Below are 18,234 nucleotides of genomic sequence, written 5' to 3'. Positions count from 1 at the left end.
TCTTAGTTTGCCTTTCTATGCAGAAATAGTGCAGTTATGATGCTCGTTCAAAACACAAAGGTCTTTGGTTTAAGCAGGTAAAATATGTATGGTTGTAAATATAGATTTACATATAAGTAATAAATAAATTTACAATTTACTGAGTAACTATTTCCCATTGCAAATGTTACTCTTCAAATGTGATTACACCTTATCATGTGAGTCTCTTGTATATTGAAATTAAATCAAATAGCCAGTCACACAGGTACTGTAAATGGGACTTTGTCATCCAATCGTGAACTCCCATTAAAACACCGCTGGTTTCTGCATTGAGTATCCAAATCCAGAAACCGTCGGAGCAACAGGGGAGCATCGGACATTTCCATTGCTGTCCCCCCTGCTGTGACTGCAGAACATTCAAAACACATTGCACCACTCACTCATGCAATGTATTAATCAATGTGCACTGTAAGTCATGTTCGGCCATGATCCCCGCTTGATTTTCTTCTTGATGCGTGATGCCTGAATTTAAAAAAAAATTACAAATAAATAAAGGTAATCACCTAAAACACCTTTGCTTTTCCTCTGTAAAGTGTGACGCAATGTAGCGGCACAAATTCCCACTTCAGCGCAAATCTGGTAAAATTCTAGCGTTAAAAGAGACTCGGATAATACCGCGTGCCTCATTAGTGTTTTTTATACTCCGCTCCCAGCAATTAAACTAGAGTCAATGAGTGTTTTATTCTCCCTTAAGCCCTTTGAGATTTTCAGAGGTTAATAATTAACTGCCATGATATTGTTCATTGGGCTGGGTCACAATGGACTACAACGGGTGTTACCTAGGTGCTCCACCAGTTTCAAATGCATAAATGCATTATATAAATGCATATATATGCATATGCATATATATATATATATATATATATGTATAATTATATATGTATATATATATATATATATATTAAATACACACACACGAAAGGTAGTGTATGTCAGACTAGATATCGGGCACACCGCTGACAGCACGTAGCTGGTCATGGGACCCGTATGCAGGGACGTTTAGAGGTTTGATTGGTTCCATTTCGAGGTAGGTGCTTTCTGATTGGTTGTCTATATAGTCAGTCACACATTGTGGTTTGTGATTGGTTATTCTTCCGTTTCGGCTTGGCTGTTTTTTTTGGTTTGCAGTCTTCTTTTCCGTTAAGCTAGCTAGTCGCCTTCGATCAACCGCTACACCTGCTAACAGTTTCTCGTATTGATCCTCCCTCAAGCACTCACAACATGGATGATTTTGATATGCTGAACGCGCCAGCAGCTGGAAACGGCGTCGGCTCGGACGAAGATCCCGCTGCCGCGTTCTTGGCCCAGCAGGAGAGCGAAATTGCGGGGATTGAAAACGACGAAGGCTTCAGCATCCTCGACGGCGGGGAGATCCCCTCGTCGCTGGGAGACGCTAACGGTGGGTGCCCGTCGTGGTCAAGCAGAAGCAGTTTCCCTCCGTGTAAAATAAATAGGTTCCCTTGTTAGTTCATCTTGGGTTAATGGTCTAACCTCTTCCTTTTAAACCTCAGTTTTGTCCTTAAGCGACACTGAAGGTTGACGCTGATAGCTAATGTTGTCTTAGCTAGCAAATTAGCCAAGAGGGCTTATAGCTAGCGTCAACGTAAACCTGTGTTGACTCCAACGCTATGTAAAAACTGACAAACGAAAATGACGATGTAAGGTTAAACCTCCCCGAAAAACTCTGGATGACGGTGTTAATGTGTGTCAAGTGACAGTCCTAGCGTTTCACAAATGAATGAAGCAGTCTGATAACATCAGATCAGCGTACTTGGGTGTCATTCATTGCTTCCTACTAGGCTCGACTAACTAACGTTACTTGCTGCGGGGAGCTTTGGACGACCTTTGGCCTGCAATGTTCCGCTTCCTTGACGATGCAGAAGTGCTGACATATCATGTTAAGAAATATTTGTGTCAATCTATGAAAATCTTGAAGAATCCGCTATAGTAAAATATTCCCATCTTTCCAAAGAATTGTCATTATAGGTTTTATTTTTGTGTGCTTGATTACTAACTGCATTTTTTATTGTATTTGTTTTGTAGATGGAGCTGTCAATGGAGATCTACATGTGGTAATACTATCTCAATGTTTGCATGGGTCCAATTATTTGGGTCCAATTATTTTCAAAACACCATCTTTAATCTTCAATTAAAAACCAAGGTGTATTTTCTCTACACCGGTTGTAAGAGCACGGTTATTTGTTTTGGTGAATAGCCAAACCTCACTGCGGATATGAGATTTGTTTTCTTAATGTTGTAGACAAGGAAAAATACATAACATTACCATGTTAGGACTTAGTTTTTGTATTTACTCCACCAAACTATTTACTGAGACCGTGCCAAGCTTATTAAATGTAATGTTAGGCTTTTGAAGTAAACTGCTGACTTTTACCATGTTTGCCACACCATGCTGAAATATATTCTCTCTCTATCTCTAGATATTTGTAGTATTTAAGCGATGATGGGGAAAATACTTTTCCTATTAGCGCTTGTTGTGTGACATCAGTGCTGACTTTAGAGGTTTAAATATCCGGCTCTTCGATTCACTCCAACTCCTTTTCCTGTGCTGACATTGCAACATTGCTGCCGTTTGCACTGTCAGGACTCCTCCTGGCAGTGAGAAAGGCTAAGTTTAATCAGCTTGGGCTTTCTAACTGTATACACCTAACTTTTAAGAACAGTCTCACTAAGGGTTTACTGGAGAGATGAATTATCCAGGATGAGAATGTTTCTCCAACAGATTTGAGCAAAGTAACGACTATCTCTGCATATCCCCCTCGTTTCTCAGGAAAGCAACGGTCCATCTGATGCCTATGCAGCCATTTCCAATGCAGACCGGCTGCAGGCCGAACCTGAGAGCCTACGCAAGTGGAGGGAGGAGCAAGGCGAGCGCTTGGAGTTGCTAGGTGAGCCCGGACCTCCTTAAGCTTGTATAACGAAAAGAGACGGACCGCTGCTGTGAGAAGTAACGATCATCAGGATACCGACGCCGAGCCCTTTTCAAGAACACGTGCCACTGTGTAAAATGTGTGCAGCCCTGTCATTCACATTATTGTCCTTTGCTGCGGCGGTTCCCTTTCCATCGGCCTCTTCACTTATTTATGGCTAATCTCCAGCCTCATCTTCTCCTCCCCCCCCCAGATCAAAACTCTGTGAAGCAGGAGTCCGAATGGAAGGACAAAGCCAAAGTAGAGCTGGAAGAGTGGCACGCCAGGCAGGACGAGCAGCTGCAGAAAACCAAAACTAATAACAGGTACTGGCTTCATGAAGTGAGGGAGGGCTTTTATTACCATGTGGAAGAAAGCAGTCGCAAGCACGCGCACACACACACACACAGACACACACACATACGCAAGCTTCAGTAGTCTTACAACAAATGCTTCCATGGGGTGGGGTGTGTCTCCTCAACAGTTTCAGTTCTGTTGTTTCCCATCCCTGTAGTATGCCCGGCGTAGGCTACAGTTGATTAAACCGCTAAAGTCTGATTTTACAGAGACTTAGACGTGGATTATTTCCAGGACTCTCGTATCATGTTGATAGTATTGTCTTTCATAACTGTTCAACGGGGCTCTTTTAACTCACTTTGGGTTGGGCTTCCTCCTATTTCTGCATTTCTTTGGCTAAAAAGAAACTTGTTGTGTTAAACACATCAGACAAATAAACTCTGTAGACTGGTTTGGTAACTCATCAATTGTCAAAGTTTCTCCTGCACTGTAATGTAGCCCTTCCGCCCTATCAATAATAAACCACCTGCAGCCACGACTCCCTCCTCATCTGGTAACCCAGTGCGTGTCTGGTGGAAAGACACTGATGGGCAATCTTTTCACATAGATGATCTTTTATCTGGTAAAAACGAGTGAGTGACGTACAAATGACCAGTTGGAACTGTAACAAAACCTTATTCTTTTTGAAAAGCAAGCAATGAATCACTTGGTTTATACATTAAAAAAACATGACAGATTCCAATCCCTCTTTACAATTAGTTTTGAACCCAGTATTATTGGTAGCAAATTAGTTCTCCCTAAGAAAAGCTGCATCTACTAAATTGTCTTATCTTCTGTTCGTTATCTAAACTAATTCTTAACAAGTCAGTTGCATATTATGCAGGTTTCAATGGTTACTGTCCCTTTTGGAATTAGTTTTGTATATGAGAGCTAACCGTGTTTTAGGGATCACGACAGAGGTATAATTAACATTTCCGGGAGATGTACACAATCTCCTGTGAAAGTTCTTCCACAACCCTGAGCCGTTGATGATATGCCTCCGCTTGTTGTGTGGTAACCTATAACGCTTGTTGTTTCCATCATCTTCTCTCTCTTTTACTGCTGTCTCTTTTCTCTCCTGCCTTCTTGCTGCTCTGTCGGTTTGGCGGATGTTTGTCCAGGGTGCTGGATGAAGACTTCTACAAGCAGCCCTTCTCTGACCTCATTGGTTATGTGTATGTTGCTCCAACTAACATCCCCCCCTTCTTGTGTTCTTTTTTTCTTTTACTTTCCCCCCTCCATTGTCATCAACTTCGAGCATCCAACCATTATCATCTCATTACCAGTTAGGGAAGTAGTTTCCTCCATTTGTTTTGCAATGTTTTAGTTCATTGTACATTTTTTTAAATCTATTGCATTGATTTGAAATGGTTAAATCCTTTTTTACGGCTTTTATTTTTCAAATGTGAAACAAAGTCATAATCCCCCATAGTCTGCATGGGATTTGCAAAATGGTGCCTTGGAGTCAAGAACTCGGCTGTAAAGGGAATGATTGCATGTCACTACACTGCCACACTCCTCAGTCCCATCCAGGGAAGTGAAATGAATCATATTGTGACTGGAACTCATCCGTTATCCACTTCCAAAGTCTTTTCCTTTTTCATTCCAGCCAAACATTTTGCAAATACGTGACATGCATTTCCAAGAAATAACACTCTTAAATTAATGATTGGTGGTACAAAGTGTTTTGTTTTCTACACCTGTTTATTTCTTTTCCCAAAATATATTATTCAGGCGTAGGATGCGTATAGATTGGTTTGAAGCAAGTGCGTATTAATCATTTTGACTTTGGTGAACCTGAAGTTAATTTTTTTTTCAATGAGTAATGTGCAGAGCTGGCATTCCTTCTTCCCGAGTATTCACCCTCACTTCCCATTCGTTCACCCCTAGCCCCTCGGTTATGTAAATGCCAGGGCTATGTGCATAATTCGATGGCTTTAGACAGTGACGGTCAAGTCCCCTCAGACATAATTCAGAGGATTATGTGCAGGCTTAAGAAACTTCACTTGATGTCTTGTTCTGCCTTCAAGAATATTTTATAACCTGTGTCCTCGCAGGAATACGTTCTGTTTTGTATTTTCCTTGCTTTAGCTCCATGTCGAAGTGAACGGTTCAGAATTTGAGTTTCTTAAAACCTGCAGATATCGTGACTTGTGACGTTGGGTCCAGCCCTCACTATCTGTTCCTGAATAAATGCACAGCAAACAGTCGCTCGTGTCACGGTTACACAACTGCTTCAAACTGAACTGTGTTTTCATGCTTGAGAATGTTGGCGGCTTTTTAGCTTCTGCTGTTTGACGCCAGCTGTCAAACAGACCCAACTGTGCAGCGTTTGGCTTTTGCTGGAAAATGACTATTAGGCAGCCTTTTGACTGCATTTGGGTGTGTACATGTAGCTCTCTTGATCGGAAGCTATTATTAACCTTTGAATAAAGCTAAAGGCTATCATGAATAGAGATTTAGTTTGACATTTCCACGGGTAAAAATGAAGTAGGAACAGACGAGCGTGTGTGATGGGAAAAGCTCTAATGCCCTGAGCATCGGCCCAAAAATCAACCGTTGTAGAAATGAGACCCAATAACAATCCTTAACGTTAACAAATAAATCCTTCTGTGTTAATGGCAGAAATATGGCATGGATCAACAAAACCAAAGGCTGCACATCAGTTTTTAAGAAAAGGAAAAAAAAAAAGACAGATTTTTTGAAAAAATGGTTTCTTTTGCATGCTGGCTTTCAACATTTTCATTGAGCTCATTTCTGTTGTCTTTCATTTCACTCCCCCCCTCCCCATTTCTTCTTTCTGTCTCTCTTCTAAATTCTGACTTGTGAAACTGTTTCTCCCTGTTTTTTCTTTTCCTATGCACCTTAAAGCACACACATTAACCATCCTTGCTACCGCCTAGACCAGTTAAGTAAAACAATGAAACCCCAGAACCTCCAACTACTTTCCATCTTTGAAAGGGGATCAATGCAGTGCTCTGTGTATGTTAGATAATTACCTGTCGCACAGGTGCCCAGCTTACTGTCCCGACAGTTAAATCCACTGCCTAGAAAGAGGTGTGTTATAATGTCCCTTCTGTGTTGTTGTGCTCCTTGTACTCCCTACTGTGTATTTGTAGTTTGTGACGGTGAATGTTCATTGGCTTCTCATCCCCATTTTGCTTTGTATACTGTGATGTAGTTGGTAGCTGAGATTGTGCTTGCCGGTTGGGTGGGGGATAGAACAGAATCCTTGTTAGTAGAGGTATTAGGGCAGTGGAATTATTACTTTAATAGTTTGTGGGTTGGGTGCTGTACATAATCTGTGGCCTGCATCTCCAAACGTCTTGCAATACTGGCACCGATCCATTTCCAGAGTTATGTTTGAAATTCTTTCAAATGTTTTACATTTCAAGGGATGTGGTAAATCCTCTAGAGAGTAACTGATCTGTTTGGTGTTTATTTTGAGTTAAATTGTCATTCTTTTTGCCACACCTCCAAATAGCTGGCTTTTCAGCTGCATTGCAATGCATGGCCAAGCCCCAGCAGTCCTTGCAGTTCTTTTGGGCATGGTTAATGATTTGAATACAACTTGCCCTGATTTTTCCTAACTTTTTAAAAAAAAATCAAGGGCGAGCGTTACAGGCTGAGGAAAGAGATGGAACCATTTGGGCAAGTTAATGCAAGGGTGTGGGCATTTTTAACCAACCAAAGATGTTTCTCACACCCTACTTTGATTACTTTATTTAGCCCTATTTTTTTGTTTTGTTTCATCAGTGTGTTAGTTGTACCTCACCTAATTGTTGTGGATAGTCACATGTGCAGGTGACTGTGGTGTGTAAGCAGAGTTGGGGGCATGCCACAGGAGATGAAACTGTTGTAGCTCTTCATGGACCGTCCTGCCCTGAGGGAGACTCTGCTGAACGATCAAAGTCCCACATGGCCATAAAAAAAGATTTTATGCTTGATGTTTTGAGGACAATTCCTCAAAATATGTGACAAATGAATCGGACTGTGTTGGTGGTGATTGGTTGGTTATCAGCAGAGGACTTCTTCTGAGCTGAATGGGTTTACTTGTGTCTTTCCCCACTGATTGTATGCTTCTATATGTCCTTTCCTTCTCTACCCCCGTTTCTTGTAGGGCGGCTGAGGAGGCAATGGTTTCCGACCTGGATGAGAACAACCCGGGCACAGAGTGGGAGCGGGTGGCTCGGCTCTGCGACTTCAACCCAAAGTCCAGCAAGCAGGCCAAAGACGTGTCCCGCATGCGCTCCGTCCTCATCTCCCTGAAGCAGTCCCCGCTCGTCCGCTAGGCGAGGAAGACTGCTCAGGTCGTCATTTCCTATCATCGTTGTCCACACACACACACGTGCACACACACGCACAACATCCACAATCTGTATTCTGAAGGACACGGGTCTTACACCCATTCTGTGTCTCCCATATCCCCCAATAGAAGAATATAGCCAGTGGTCCTAACCTCATCCATCTGCACCTGACAGGGCTATACAGATCAGCCTTTAAGCACCGGCTCACCTCTAATTCCTCTTCCTCCTTTTGAAATGCTGGGACCCCCCCCCCCAGGCCTGTGTGAGCCACACCAGGTCCCATGCTCGTGTGTAACACTTTGTAAGGCTGGTGAGTTGGAACACTAAAACCTGCTTCACACGACACCCAAACAATATCATTCCCATGATGCTCTTGTCCGCCTTGTGAACCCTTAGACCCACACGCGTTGATGTTTAATGGTTCTGTTTGTTTGTTTCCCATCCTTGCAAAAACATGTGACATGCAAGTATGTCAGAATTGTTGTTCTTTATTTTTTTTGAGGACCAAACTCGACAACTCATTCAGTGTGTGTACTTTGAACTGTGTGTGTGTGTGTGTGTTTAGAGTTTTCTCGTGTTCCAATCTATACATTTCCTTTGAAAAGTGTCTCCAGTCAGGAACTTGACAAAGTCCAGCCATTACAATAAATATGACCCGTTTTGTGTGTGCGTTTGAACCTCAAAAGTTTGTGTATGCACTCTTATGCGTGTACCTAATGTACATATACAGAAGGCAATATATATAAACAGTATATAACCGTCTGTCACTGAAATTATAGACAGTTGTGGTTTTAAAGAACTAGATATTAGCCAGCTGTTCATTGTCCATTTGATTTCAACATCAGTAAAAAAGTGAATTAAAGCTGTCGTCCTGTCATTCTTAAACTGTGTGTTAATGTTCTGTGGTCCTAATGTTGGCTTTAATCTGATGCTATCGTAATAATTTGTCTTTGCATAAGTTAACAATATTTGACCTGCGTTTTGCATTCTTGTCTTTTTTTTTTTTTAATCCAGATCACATCATAGTTGTGTTATAGGGAGTAGGTTGCTTGTAATGGTGAACCAGAACATTTTAACTTTAAACGCAAATTAACATATAGATCAATTTATTTTGCAAAAACTCTCATGAAACAATGGGAACTACAGGGAATGAACCTGGGGGGGGTGTGGTCTCCTGTGCAAACGCATGCGGTCTGTCTGAATGCTTCAGGTCTGTCCAGTGACAATATTTGCTCCACCTCTTCTTTGGGAGGTGTCTCGTGGCAGGAGACGACTTCTCGTTGTTAGAACACCGGTCCAACGGGATCAGCTTTTTTGGGGGGATAGTTGTAAAGAATCCGGCCTATTGTCTGGATTTTTCTATGGCTGCTGCCACTATAGATGATCACCTGAATAACACTAGAGATACTAGTGACACGGTTGTAAACGAAAAATAAATTGGCGAGAAAGTCATTGTGGTCCAGGGGAGTCTTTCAATTAAACGCATTCCCTTTTAGTGGATACACACCTCATCTAACCCGAAATTAAAAATATTTAAAAGTTTCCCCTTTCAGGAAGGCCTTGAATGTTTTTTGTTTTTTTGTTGTTACACCAGAAATAATTACTGACAACAAAATAAATTGAACACCATCTCCTTCAATTACTTCCAAATAATCCCTTCCCAGTAGCTAATACTTAATAGTGTTTCGGGAGTACTACTCTGCGCCATTAGAATAATAATTATAATGCCTGCTTTTTCTAAATGTACTTTCCTCCAGCTGGGTAAGTCCTTGGTGGCTAAGGTGAAGATCCCCAAAGGAACTGTCCTGACTCAGGACATGCTGGCGGTGAAGGTGGCCGAACCAATGGGCATCGACGCCGAGGACATCTTCCACGTGGTTGGGAAGAAGGTCAAAAAGGACGTGGAGGAGGATGAGAGCATCTTGCCAGAGGTGGTGGACGCCTAATGCGATAACAGGAAGTGATGATGGTGGCCGAGTTCATAGATTGTTAGAAAATGAATTTAATTTGAGGGGAAATGTTATTAATTATTCTGGGAATAATGGTCCTTTTCTTTGGTGCTGCTGGGCTACCAGTCGCTGGGAAATACATTAGTCTGGTGTTTTCAAACAGTTAATATTTTAATCAATCACTATTTTAAAAGATCTGCATCCTGCCAACTTGTCAGTACATGCTGACAAGATTTTGCACAGACAATCGTTAAATAGGAACAAAGGCTCTGAGTCAGAAATGTTTTTCTCCGTTTATTTCCTTGTGAAAAGTGAAAAAAAGGTCACAGCAGCTACGTGCTCAGTAGCCTCCCGTCACACCAGGGACAAGCAGTTCTTCTACCTGCAGGTGGCCTCCAAACCGACTTGTTGTGTCTCTACAGCCAGGAGACTGGCTTCCTATCATCGTGAGACACTTCAGCTCAAGTGTGTTTCATGGCCAACACCATCCCAGCACCTGCAATCTATAACTTTGTTCCTTCAATGAAACGTGGGGTCACATACAAGTATGTGTTGTTAAAAAGCCCTTCGTGTTCTAGTTTGTGAGTGCCAACTTTTAGAAGCATCTGTTCTGTGTTTCCTTGTGTGATTTGGGATGGGCACACGATGTACTCTTTTCATCCAAAATGTTGTGTACTTATTAATCACGGGGATCTTATCATTGTTTTCCATGAGCGTTAATGTTGGCCACCTTGCATGATGTTTCCGTACGCGCTCAATGATAGGCGGTCGCGTGACGTAGGCTGGCGGACAGGACACGTGACCGGCCGGTGGAGCAGGATCGGCGCTGTTTTTTTATTGTACAGAAGATCCGGATATGACGCACAGTGACAACGCGGAAGTCCTCCCACGTCCCGGATGCGCTGCACATGAACTGGTCGGGACAGAATTAAGTCTCAGCCTTTGCGTTCACGTTCAGTTGCGATATTTGCATCGTTTTTTTTGTTTTGTTTTCTATTTTGTGGACAAAATGCCTTTAGAGTTCGAGCTGTGTCCCGGTCGTATGATCGGAGGAGACCACCCGTGCTTCATTATCGCTGAAATTGGACAAAATCACCAGGGAGACATCGAGATTGCCAAGAAAATGATCAAGATGGCAAAGGTAAAAAAACTGAAAACTGTAAATGCGTGTATTTAATGTTCGTTAACAGCCTGGATGTAATCAACGTAACCCCACAACAATGCAAATGTGCGCCGATGTAACATCTGGGTTTCCATATCGTCTGAATGATGTCTTTGAATACACTATAAACTAGTTAAAAATAAAGTAGTTAAAGTGTGCGGTTGGATACCGTGAAATTTAAATAAACGGTTATTACAATTATAATGTGCTCATGGATGGACCACGAAGGCTCTGCAAGTGGGCCTAAATGTTCTCATTAGAAAGACGCGCATTGTACCATAGTGTTATATTGAGAGAACAGTTACTTAAAGAAGCAGCGGTGCAAGAACATTTAAATCTACTTAGCATAAAAAAACTGAATCCATGACTTCTCTAAAATAAAAAGCAGCCTTGTTGTACATGCGCGTTAATAATTTCCCAGGAAATATCCCCAAACTACGAACTGTGTCGGCTTTTTTGGCCCCATGTTACAGGAAAAATTACGTTTAAAATGATTTAAGTTTATAAGAATTTGGTGTCTTGAAAAAAAATCATTAAGAACAAATAAATGAAACTACTGTATAGTACTTTATTTATTTTTTAATGTGAACTTTATTCCCATATATGTTGCTTATATGCCGCTTTTAGTTAGGAATAATGTCATTTTGCATGACAACTACACCTTGTGATTAAAAACAACTATTTGTTGTACTGGAATTGGATTATAATGAAACACAAATGAGGTAATTGAACACTCTCCTCCTTTTAGTACCAAACAGTTCTCTCCAAGTACCTTCCAAGACTTTAATCTGTTTTTTGGGACCATCTGTAGGAGCCCTAAAATGAATCATCATAATACCTTCTTTTTATCCCCTTACTCACTCGTGCCTTCACAGGACTGCGGTGCGGATTGTGCCAAATTCCAGAAGAGTGAATTGGATCATAAATTCAACAAGAAAGCCTTGGAGCGCCCGTACACTTCTGTTCACTCCTGGGGGAAGACTTATGGTGAACACAAACGCCACCTGGAGTTCAGCCATGAGCAGTACAAGGAACTGCAGCAATATGCCGAGGAGGTGGACATCTGTTTCACTGCGTCTGGGATGGATGAGGTGAGATAGACATTCTGGAAGAAGGCTCTATATGGTTTTGATCAGGTTGAAGTTTAACCATATATGTTGTTTTTGTCTCTAGATGGCAGTGGAGTTCCTCCATGATCTTAATGTTCCTTTTTTAAAAGTGGGCTCAGGAGACACCAACAACTTCCCCTATTTGGAGAAGACGGCCAAGAAAGGTGACAATGACCCGTCATATCTGGGGGAGATGTTTCAAGAAGGAAGTTCAATTAGCAGATGTATTTAATGTTAAATAACATAAACCCATATGAATATTAGTCATGTTCAGGAGTTCACTAAGAGGAAGGAGTAGTACTGCTTTTCCCCTGTCGCCCATGTAAGGCGTAACGTTTGACAGGCGGTTGTCCTCCTGTTTGTGTCAGGACGGCCCATGGTGGTGTCCAGCGGGATGCAGAGCATGGAGACGATGCGTCGAGTCTACAAAACAGTGAAGGCGCACAACCCAAACTTTGCCATCCTGCAGTGCACCAGCGCCTACCCTCTGGAAGCAGAAGATGTCAACCTCAGAGTGCTAACGGTGAGAGAAGTAGAATAGATTACAGCATTACTCTGATAGCAAAAGGTTGGGTACAAAAACAAGAAGACCAGAGTTGTCCAATGGTCTCACTTTATTTAAAGCTTGATTAGAAGGTGTTTAGCCTTTAAGACACAGGTGTCGAACTCCTCGAATCCGCCCCGCCAGGGGGTCCGGCTCGGCCCGCCGGAAGGCTTTGATATTGTGAGAATTACAGAAAGACATGAATTGCATTTCAAAAAAAAAAAAAATGGCTGCTATTCCTAAAATGTCCGCTGGGGGTCGCGCTCTGTGAATGAGCCCATGCATTAGACCGGGGGACCCGGTCGGTCACCAACGCAGTGCGGGTGGATCCCTTCGATTGGGGGGGAAAAACAAATAAATCATGTCAGGCCACCACGCATGCGCGCTAGCTTCTGACAGACGAGAGGCTCGTTGTGTTGTTTTTTTTAATAGTGAATATAGTGTCAATCTCTTCAGAAATTTGAGTATCACTCAACCCCTTGTAAACTACAGGAATACCAGAAGGAATTTCCCGATATTCCCATTGGGTATTCTGGCCACGAGTCTGGCGTGGTTATTTCAGTCGGGGCCGTAGCTCTGGGAGCAAAGCTCATCGAGCGCCACGTGACCTTGGACAAGAGCTGGAAAGGAAACGACCACGAAGCCTCTCTGGTGCCCAGTGAGCTGGCCGAGCTGGTTCGCTCCATCCGACTGGTGGAAAGGGCGCTGGGCAACGGCGTCAAGCAGATGCTTCCGTGTGAGAGGCCGTGCCATGACAAGGTGAGATATTCTCTCTTCACCAAAAGAAGATGCAAGTAATGTGAGCCTTTGTAAAATTACATTTCTAAAAGAGCAAACCTTTTAGGAGTAATAATAATAAATGTACTTTCCTCCAGCTGGGTAAGTCCTTGGTGGCTAAGGTGAAGATCCCCAAAGGAACTGTCCTGACTCAGGACATGCTGGCGGTGAAGGTGGCCGAACCAATGGGCATCGGCGCCGAGGACATCTTCCACGTGGTTGGGAAGAAGGTCAAAAAGGACGTGGAGGAGGATGAGAGCATCTTGCCAGAGGTGGTGGACGCCTAATGCGATAACAGGAAGTGATGATGGTGGCCGAGTTCATAGATTGTTAGAAAATGAATTTAATTGGAGGGGAAATGTTATTAATTATTCTGGGAATAATGGTCCTTTTCTTTGGTGGTGCTGGGTTTTTCCAAATTGAAGTACTGGACAATTTCAATGTTTCAAAGTTGACCTTCAAACAATTAACTCTATCAATCAATTTTTGTTTTCCTTCACGTGAAACTCCAACTTCTTTAATAAACTCACTACAATCTCACAAGAGGCTCAGCAGCAGTTTCAGTCCTGCTGTCGGTAGTAGTGGAACAAAGCACCTTGTCAATGGCTTAACATAAATTGCACTACATTTTTGTCTGCAATGTAGAGATCAAAAGGATCATTGAAGACATGAAGCTGCTAATGGTCATCTTCTCACACAATGGTGAGATCAGAGTCCCTTTGCCACAGTCAGTTGTGTGATCATTCATTTAGGTTCATATAGTTTGTGTACCTCTTTAGAGAGACTCACATGAAGACTACTGCAACCAAACTAATACCCTGGTCTTTCAATCAACCAAATCCGTCCCGATGTAAAATGTCAAAACGCGCCAACTTTGTTGAGATCTTCTGTTCTGAGAAGATGAAGCTTCCTAATAAAATGTTGGCAGAATTTCCCTCCTGGTTTCCCTTGTCTTTGCTACATTTTTGAGAAGTGAGTAAATAAATCTCTTTATGCCTTTTAGCCTTTTATGCTTCATCAGACACAGATCCAAAATGTTTGATTCTTGTCTGAAAACACTGCAAATCATTGCAATGGCAAACACGGCTTCTGAATTTGTTTGTTGGATTTGTTGCCCTCAAACCACGAAACAATGTGCCGACAGGTTGTCGACTGCATAGAGGGTTCGGTGTGTTGATTCCGTCCTGCAGGCTGAATACAGGTGTTGGGCGTGTTTCAGAAGAAGTGGATAGTTGCATCGGTGCATCACTTTCCTTGCATGTCGCTGTAGAGTTGTCGTTGTCATACTGTTATTGAGAAGTGAGCACACTATAACTTTAACCACTCTGTGTAAGTGAACCATTACAATCCATCTCTACCCTCGTGTGTACCGAGTAGACCCGTGTTCTTATTGTTCTTAGTTCTTACTGTTCAGGCGCTTAGATGCTGCGTGATGGAGTTCAGACGGGGGAGATCCTCAACCAACCGGATTTAGATCTAGCAGAGCCCTGGACACATCTCTTAAAACATTGCTTTAAAAAAATTATGATTTCAGACCGCAGGCAGCCCAACAATAGAAACAAAACCTCTGTAATTGGATGTTCTGGATGTGGATCAGTCAAGTGAGTCTCCAGCTGATTTGGGTGTAAACACCATCTGCAGAAGAAGGAACACGTCTGTTATGGCAGGTGTTAATGTTACAACGACCTCATACCAGTCGACACAGAGCACACGGAGGGCGCATGTTTAAAAAAAATAATAATTCCAAATTCAAGTTTTTCAAGGAGAAGAACATCTGCAAGACGTGTGAACTGCACAAAACGCTCATTAAACATTTGGACATTTATAATTGTTAGTAACACACTGCTGGATGATAATGTCATCGGGTTTTTCAGCTTTGTACCAACCTATTGATATTTTGACTTGTTTAGAAAGGAAAACCTAAAAAAAACAATGTTATACTTCAACCACTAGATAAAGCTGTTGTACTGCTGGATTTATCAGTGTGTTCATCTCCGTCCAGACAGTTTTGTAATGAACAATTTACTGTTTATTGCATTTATTATTATGCATTTTACTTTTTTGTTCATCTCCGGTCACATGATCCAGGGAAAGAAATTAAACTCACATAAGATTTCTTTGTTATTGAAAAAGATTTTTCTGTCCATGTCCTCTTGTCACAGCTGCAGATTAAAAACATTAAAAACATTACAGCATGTTATTAGCCACCCACATCATTGTTTGGTTTTCAGGTTCAGTCAAAAGACTGTTTCAATTAGTTAGTCTCTTCATTGTAGAAGTCAACCCTGGAGATGTTTCTTATTTCTCTCTATTTTTTCATTGACACTGATCCTTTACTAATGTCACGGTTTGGGTCTGTTTCTTGTCTTATTTTGTAGTTTTCATGTCTCTTGTGTTCCTGGGTAACTTCACTTCCTGCCTTGTCCTGTCTTCCCTTGTGATTGTCTGCCGTGCCTGATGGTTTCCACCTGTGTTCAATCACCTGCACCCCCCTTGTGTATTTAAGCCCTGTGAGTCTCTTGTCTTGTGTGGCGTCATTACATGTCGACTCTTCATGTGTCAAGTAAGTCTGTGTCGCTTCGTGTTTTCAAGTCCAGGTCCCTGTTTTTGTCTGTTTTGTTTTCTCCTCCTTCCTCCCTTTTTTTGGTTGGAGCGATTTTGAGTTCGAGTTTTGACTATTAAAGTCCTTTTATTTTTCTACACTACTCCGCGTCTGAGTCCTCCCTCCTTGCCCTCGCACCCGCGTTCTGACAACTAATCTACACAGAAATGTTTGTTTGAGCTGAATGATATTCTGAAATCACACTGAGGAATAACGAGCACAGTTTAATGGGAAAACTTTGATATTAATGTGTTACATGTAGTGTATATACAACCAATTTCACTGATAATCACCCCCTTCTGTTTGGGTCAAGAAGCCGTGTGCAAGAAGTGGTTTCCGGCAAATTGTAGGCATTTGCACATTTGTATTTTCTTTACTTGAATGAATGAGCAATCTGTGGTGAACTAAGTAACTGGTGTTCACACCTTTCAAACATCATGTATCGGACACGTGGCACAGCCTCGGCCCTTTCTGGTTCATCGTGTGCGAGTGACAGCGGCTGTAATGTTCTACTCGTGGATTCATTATATAGATCTCAGCGGTTACCTTGTACGTCCCTGCTCACAGATGGAGGGTCTCTCTCTAACGCGTATGTAACTTAGCAGCTATTCGAGGCACGAGCTTAGTCAGTAAGCTGCTGCTGATCCTAGCGTCCAGAGGAACATGTATACCTCTCACTTTTCACTGCCTGGCACTGCCAATTAGGCTGACATAACCAGTTAGCCGCTTCTCACCTTGATTCAATCTCTGTTCTCTCAGGCAAAATCAGGATTTGCATCTAAAACTCCTCTTGGCCACGTTGTGCTAAGGTTTGTGTCCAGATCTAATTTGTCTACATCTTTGTACAATACAGCCATCTTCTGTCTAGTCCTCCTCTACCCGACTCATTTGTCTTCACCTTGACGTGGTTAAATTAAAACAACTGTTATAGCTCTGGTATCACAACTTCAATTAGCCCTTAATGTAGCAGCTACAGCCCTATGCAGGATACTTACTGAGGTCAAACACCTCTGCACCCCACCAACTGTCACCTCAGGCCACTGGGCTTGGCCATTGTTGACTTCATTTAAAATGAGGGCCCTGCAACATCTTTTATCAAAGAAACCTTTGCATAGTTTGTATTATATTTGTTTGTTGTTTTCCTTTGGGTGAGCTTGTCCTCGAGAGTCCACAAACTACCTGGAGATACTTTTCGAAACTCCATCATACTTGCAGATTGATCTGAGTTTGCAGAAGTCAAAATGAGCGCCACGGACTGAAAGATCAACATTTTGCTTGTGACGTAAAGTTAACCGCGGAGGCCATTAAGTCTGCTCCTGTTTAATTGGATAAGAAGAGTTGGAGGTGAGAAATGATGGGAAGGTCTGCTGGGGCTTAAACCCACCTTTATGTGCTCCTTCTATCAGCTGCAACAACAATGCGGATGTTGTTTTCACCACGTCATCATCCACACAGGCAGATTTATGCGTAATTTTAAAAAACGACATTCAAACTTGCCTTTTTGTAATCTGTGAGATTGATCTATGGGATTATTTAACTCATTTGACACACACACACACACACACACACACACTGTAAAGGTGGGGCAATGTTAAGGACACGCTACTTAACAGAACAGGTCACACCTTTTGATCTCACCTTCATGTTGCTTCTGAAGATTACAGTTCACTTGTGTAAAGCCTGACCTGATTTGAATTGCGCACAAACAGACACACACTGATTAATTAAAAAAAAAAAAAATCTTCTTTGTGAAATGATTCATTACTATGGATCATCATTGTTTTACATCACATTTGTGCAAATTATATATTTTCTTTCCTTTGGCAAAATGAATAGTTACTTACTATAGTAACTATATAATCTAATGTAACCGTATGTCTTGGGATCCACATACTTTATTTTCACAAGTGTTGTTTCATAAATTAAGGCTTTAAAGCAGGTATCGCATCCAAAAGCCAAATACAGACATCAAAGAAACAATAGACAGATGTCCAACAACTGGAACAAGAAAACATTACATTTTATTTAATGTTAATGTAAAAAGTATTTATAGTAACTCAAAAAGTTTTAAAGAAGTGATACACACCACTAACATCCAGCTTCCTATCCAAACTACGCCGCAGCATGCTTCGTATCTTTCTAATTGGTGTTGCTGTCAAGGACTGCACAGGACTATGACCCGATAGGACCACAGGCTCTAAGCTCCTTGTGTAAGCGGCATTTGCTTTGGGTGTGAGGATGGGAAGAAACGATGGATGACGCCGGAGGAGGAGGAGGAGGAGGGAACAGTTGGATGTGCGGTAAAGTAGAAAGTAAGATGGCATTGATCCCTGTTCTTGGACAGGAGAGAAGAGGGAGATGTACTGGAGCAGGGGAGGAGGAGGGGGGGGGGAGCATTGAAAGGGAGGGAGGAGCCCTTGGTTCTTTTGCTTTCTGACCTGGCGTTTCGGAGCTCCACCCTGGCTCAGGGGGTAAAATCTCA

The 18,234-nt window shown here is 42.1% G+C and overlaps 2 protein-coding genes across 4 annotated transcripts; both read left to right on the top strand.

The window, feature by feature from the left end:
* The first annotated feature begins 1,136 nt into the window (after positions 1–1,136).
* Positions 1,137–8,471, top strand: clta (clathrin, light chain A). 3 transcript variants are annotated; one of them, XM_037472421.2, is made up of 7 exons: positions 1,137–1,438; positions 2,083–2,111; positions 2,828–2,945; positions 3,181–3,292; positions 4,424–4,477; positions 6,174–6,209; positions 7,423–8,471. In XM_037472421.2, the coding sequence occupies exons 1-7, from the start codon at positions 1,261–1,263 to the stop codon at positions 7,592–7,594; spliced, it is 699 nt and encodes a 232-aa protein (XP_037328318.1). In that variant the 5' UTR covers positions 1,137–1,260; the 3' UTR covers positions 7,595–8,471. The 3 variants fall into 3 exon arrangements, with proteins under 3 accessions (XP_037328318.1, XP_037328319.1, XP_037328320.1); XM_037472422.2 differs by lacking the exon at positions 6,174–6,209; XM_037472423.2 differs by lacking the exons at positions 4,424–4,477; positions 6,174–6,209.
* Positions 8,472–10,416: 1,945 nt separating this feature from the next.
* On the top strand, positions 10,417–14,188 carry nansa (N-acetylneuraminic acid synthase a). Its single transcript, XM_037472820.2, has 6 exons — positions 10,417–10,699; positions 11,596–11,811; positions 11,894–11,993; positions 12,198–12,352; positions 12,866–13,132; positions 13,249–14,188. The coding sequence occupies exons 1-6, from the start codon at positions 10,568–10,570 to the stop codon at positions 13,435–13,437; spliced, it is 1,059 nt and encodes a 352-aa protein (XP_037328717.1). The 5' UTR covers positions 10,417–10,567; the 3' UTR covers positions 13,438–14,188.
* The last annotated feature ends 4,046 nt before the right edge of the window (positions 14,189–18,234 follow it).

Source organism: Pungitius pungitius, chromosome 9 (genome assembly GCF_949316345.1).
Source record: "Pungitius pungitius chromosome 9, fPunPun2.1, whole genome shotgun sequence".
Classification (NCBI taxonomy): Eukaryota; Metazoa; Chordata; class Actinopteri; order Perciformes; family Gasterosteidae; genus Pungitius; species Pungitius pungitius.
This window is presented reverse-complemented; position numbering and strand designations above follow the sequence as displayed.

Coding starts and splice junctions, on each gene's coding strand:
- clta (XM_037472421.2), top strand. CDS start 1,261: ATGGATGATTTTGATATGCTGAACGCGCCAGCAGCTGGAAACGGCGTC. Junction 1,439..2,082: donor GTCGCTGGGAGACGCTAACG/GTGGGTGCCCGT, acceptor TTTGTTTTGTAG/ATGGAGCTGTCAATGGAGAT. Junction 6,210..7,422: donor CCTTGCTACCGCCTAGACCA/GTTAAGTAAAAC, acceptor CGTTTCTTGTAG/GGCGGCTGAGGAGGCAATGG.
- nansa (XM_037472820.2), top strand. CDS start 10,568: ATGCCTTTAGAGTTCGAGCTGTGTCCCGGTCGTATGATCGGAGGAGAC. Junction 10,700..11,595: donor AAATGATCAAGATGGCAAAG/GTAAAAAAACTG, acceptor GTGCCTTCACAG/GACTGCGGTGCGGATTGTGC. Junction 11,994..12,197: donor GGAGAAGACGGCCAAGAAAG/GTGACAATGACC, acceptor TGTTTGTGTCAG/GACGGCCCATGGTGGTGTCC.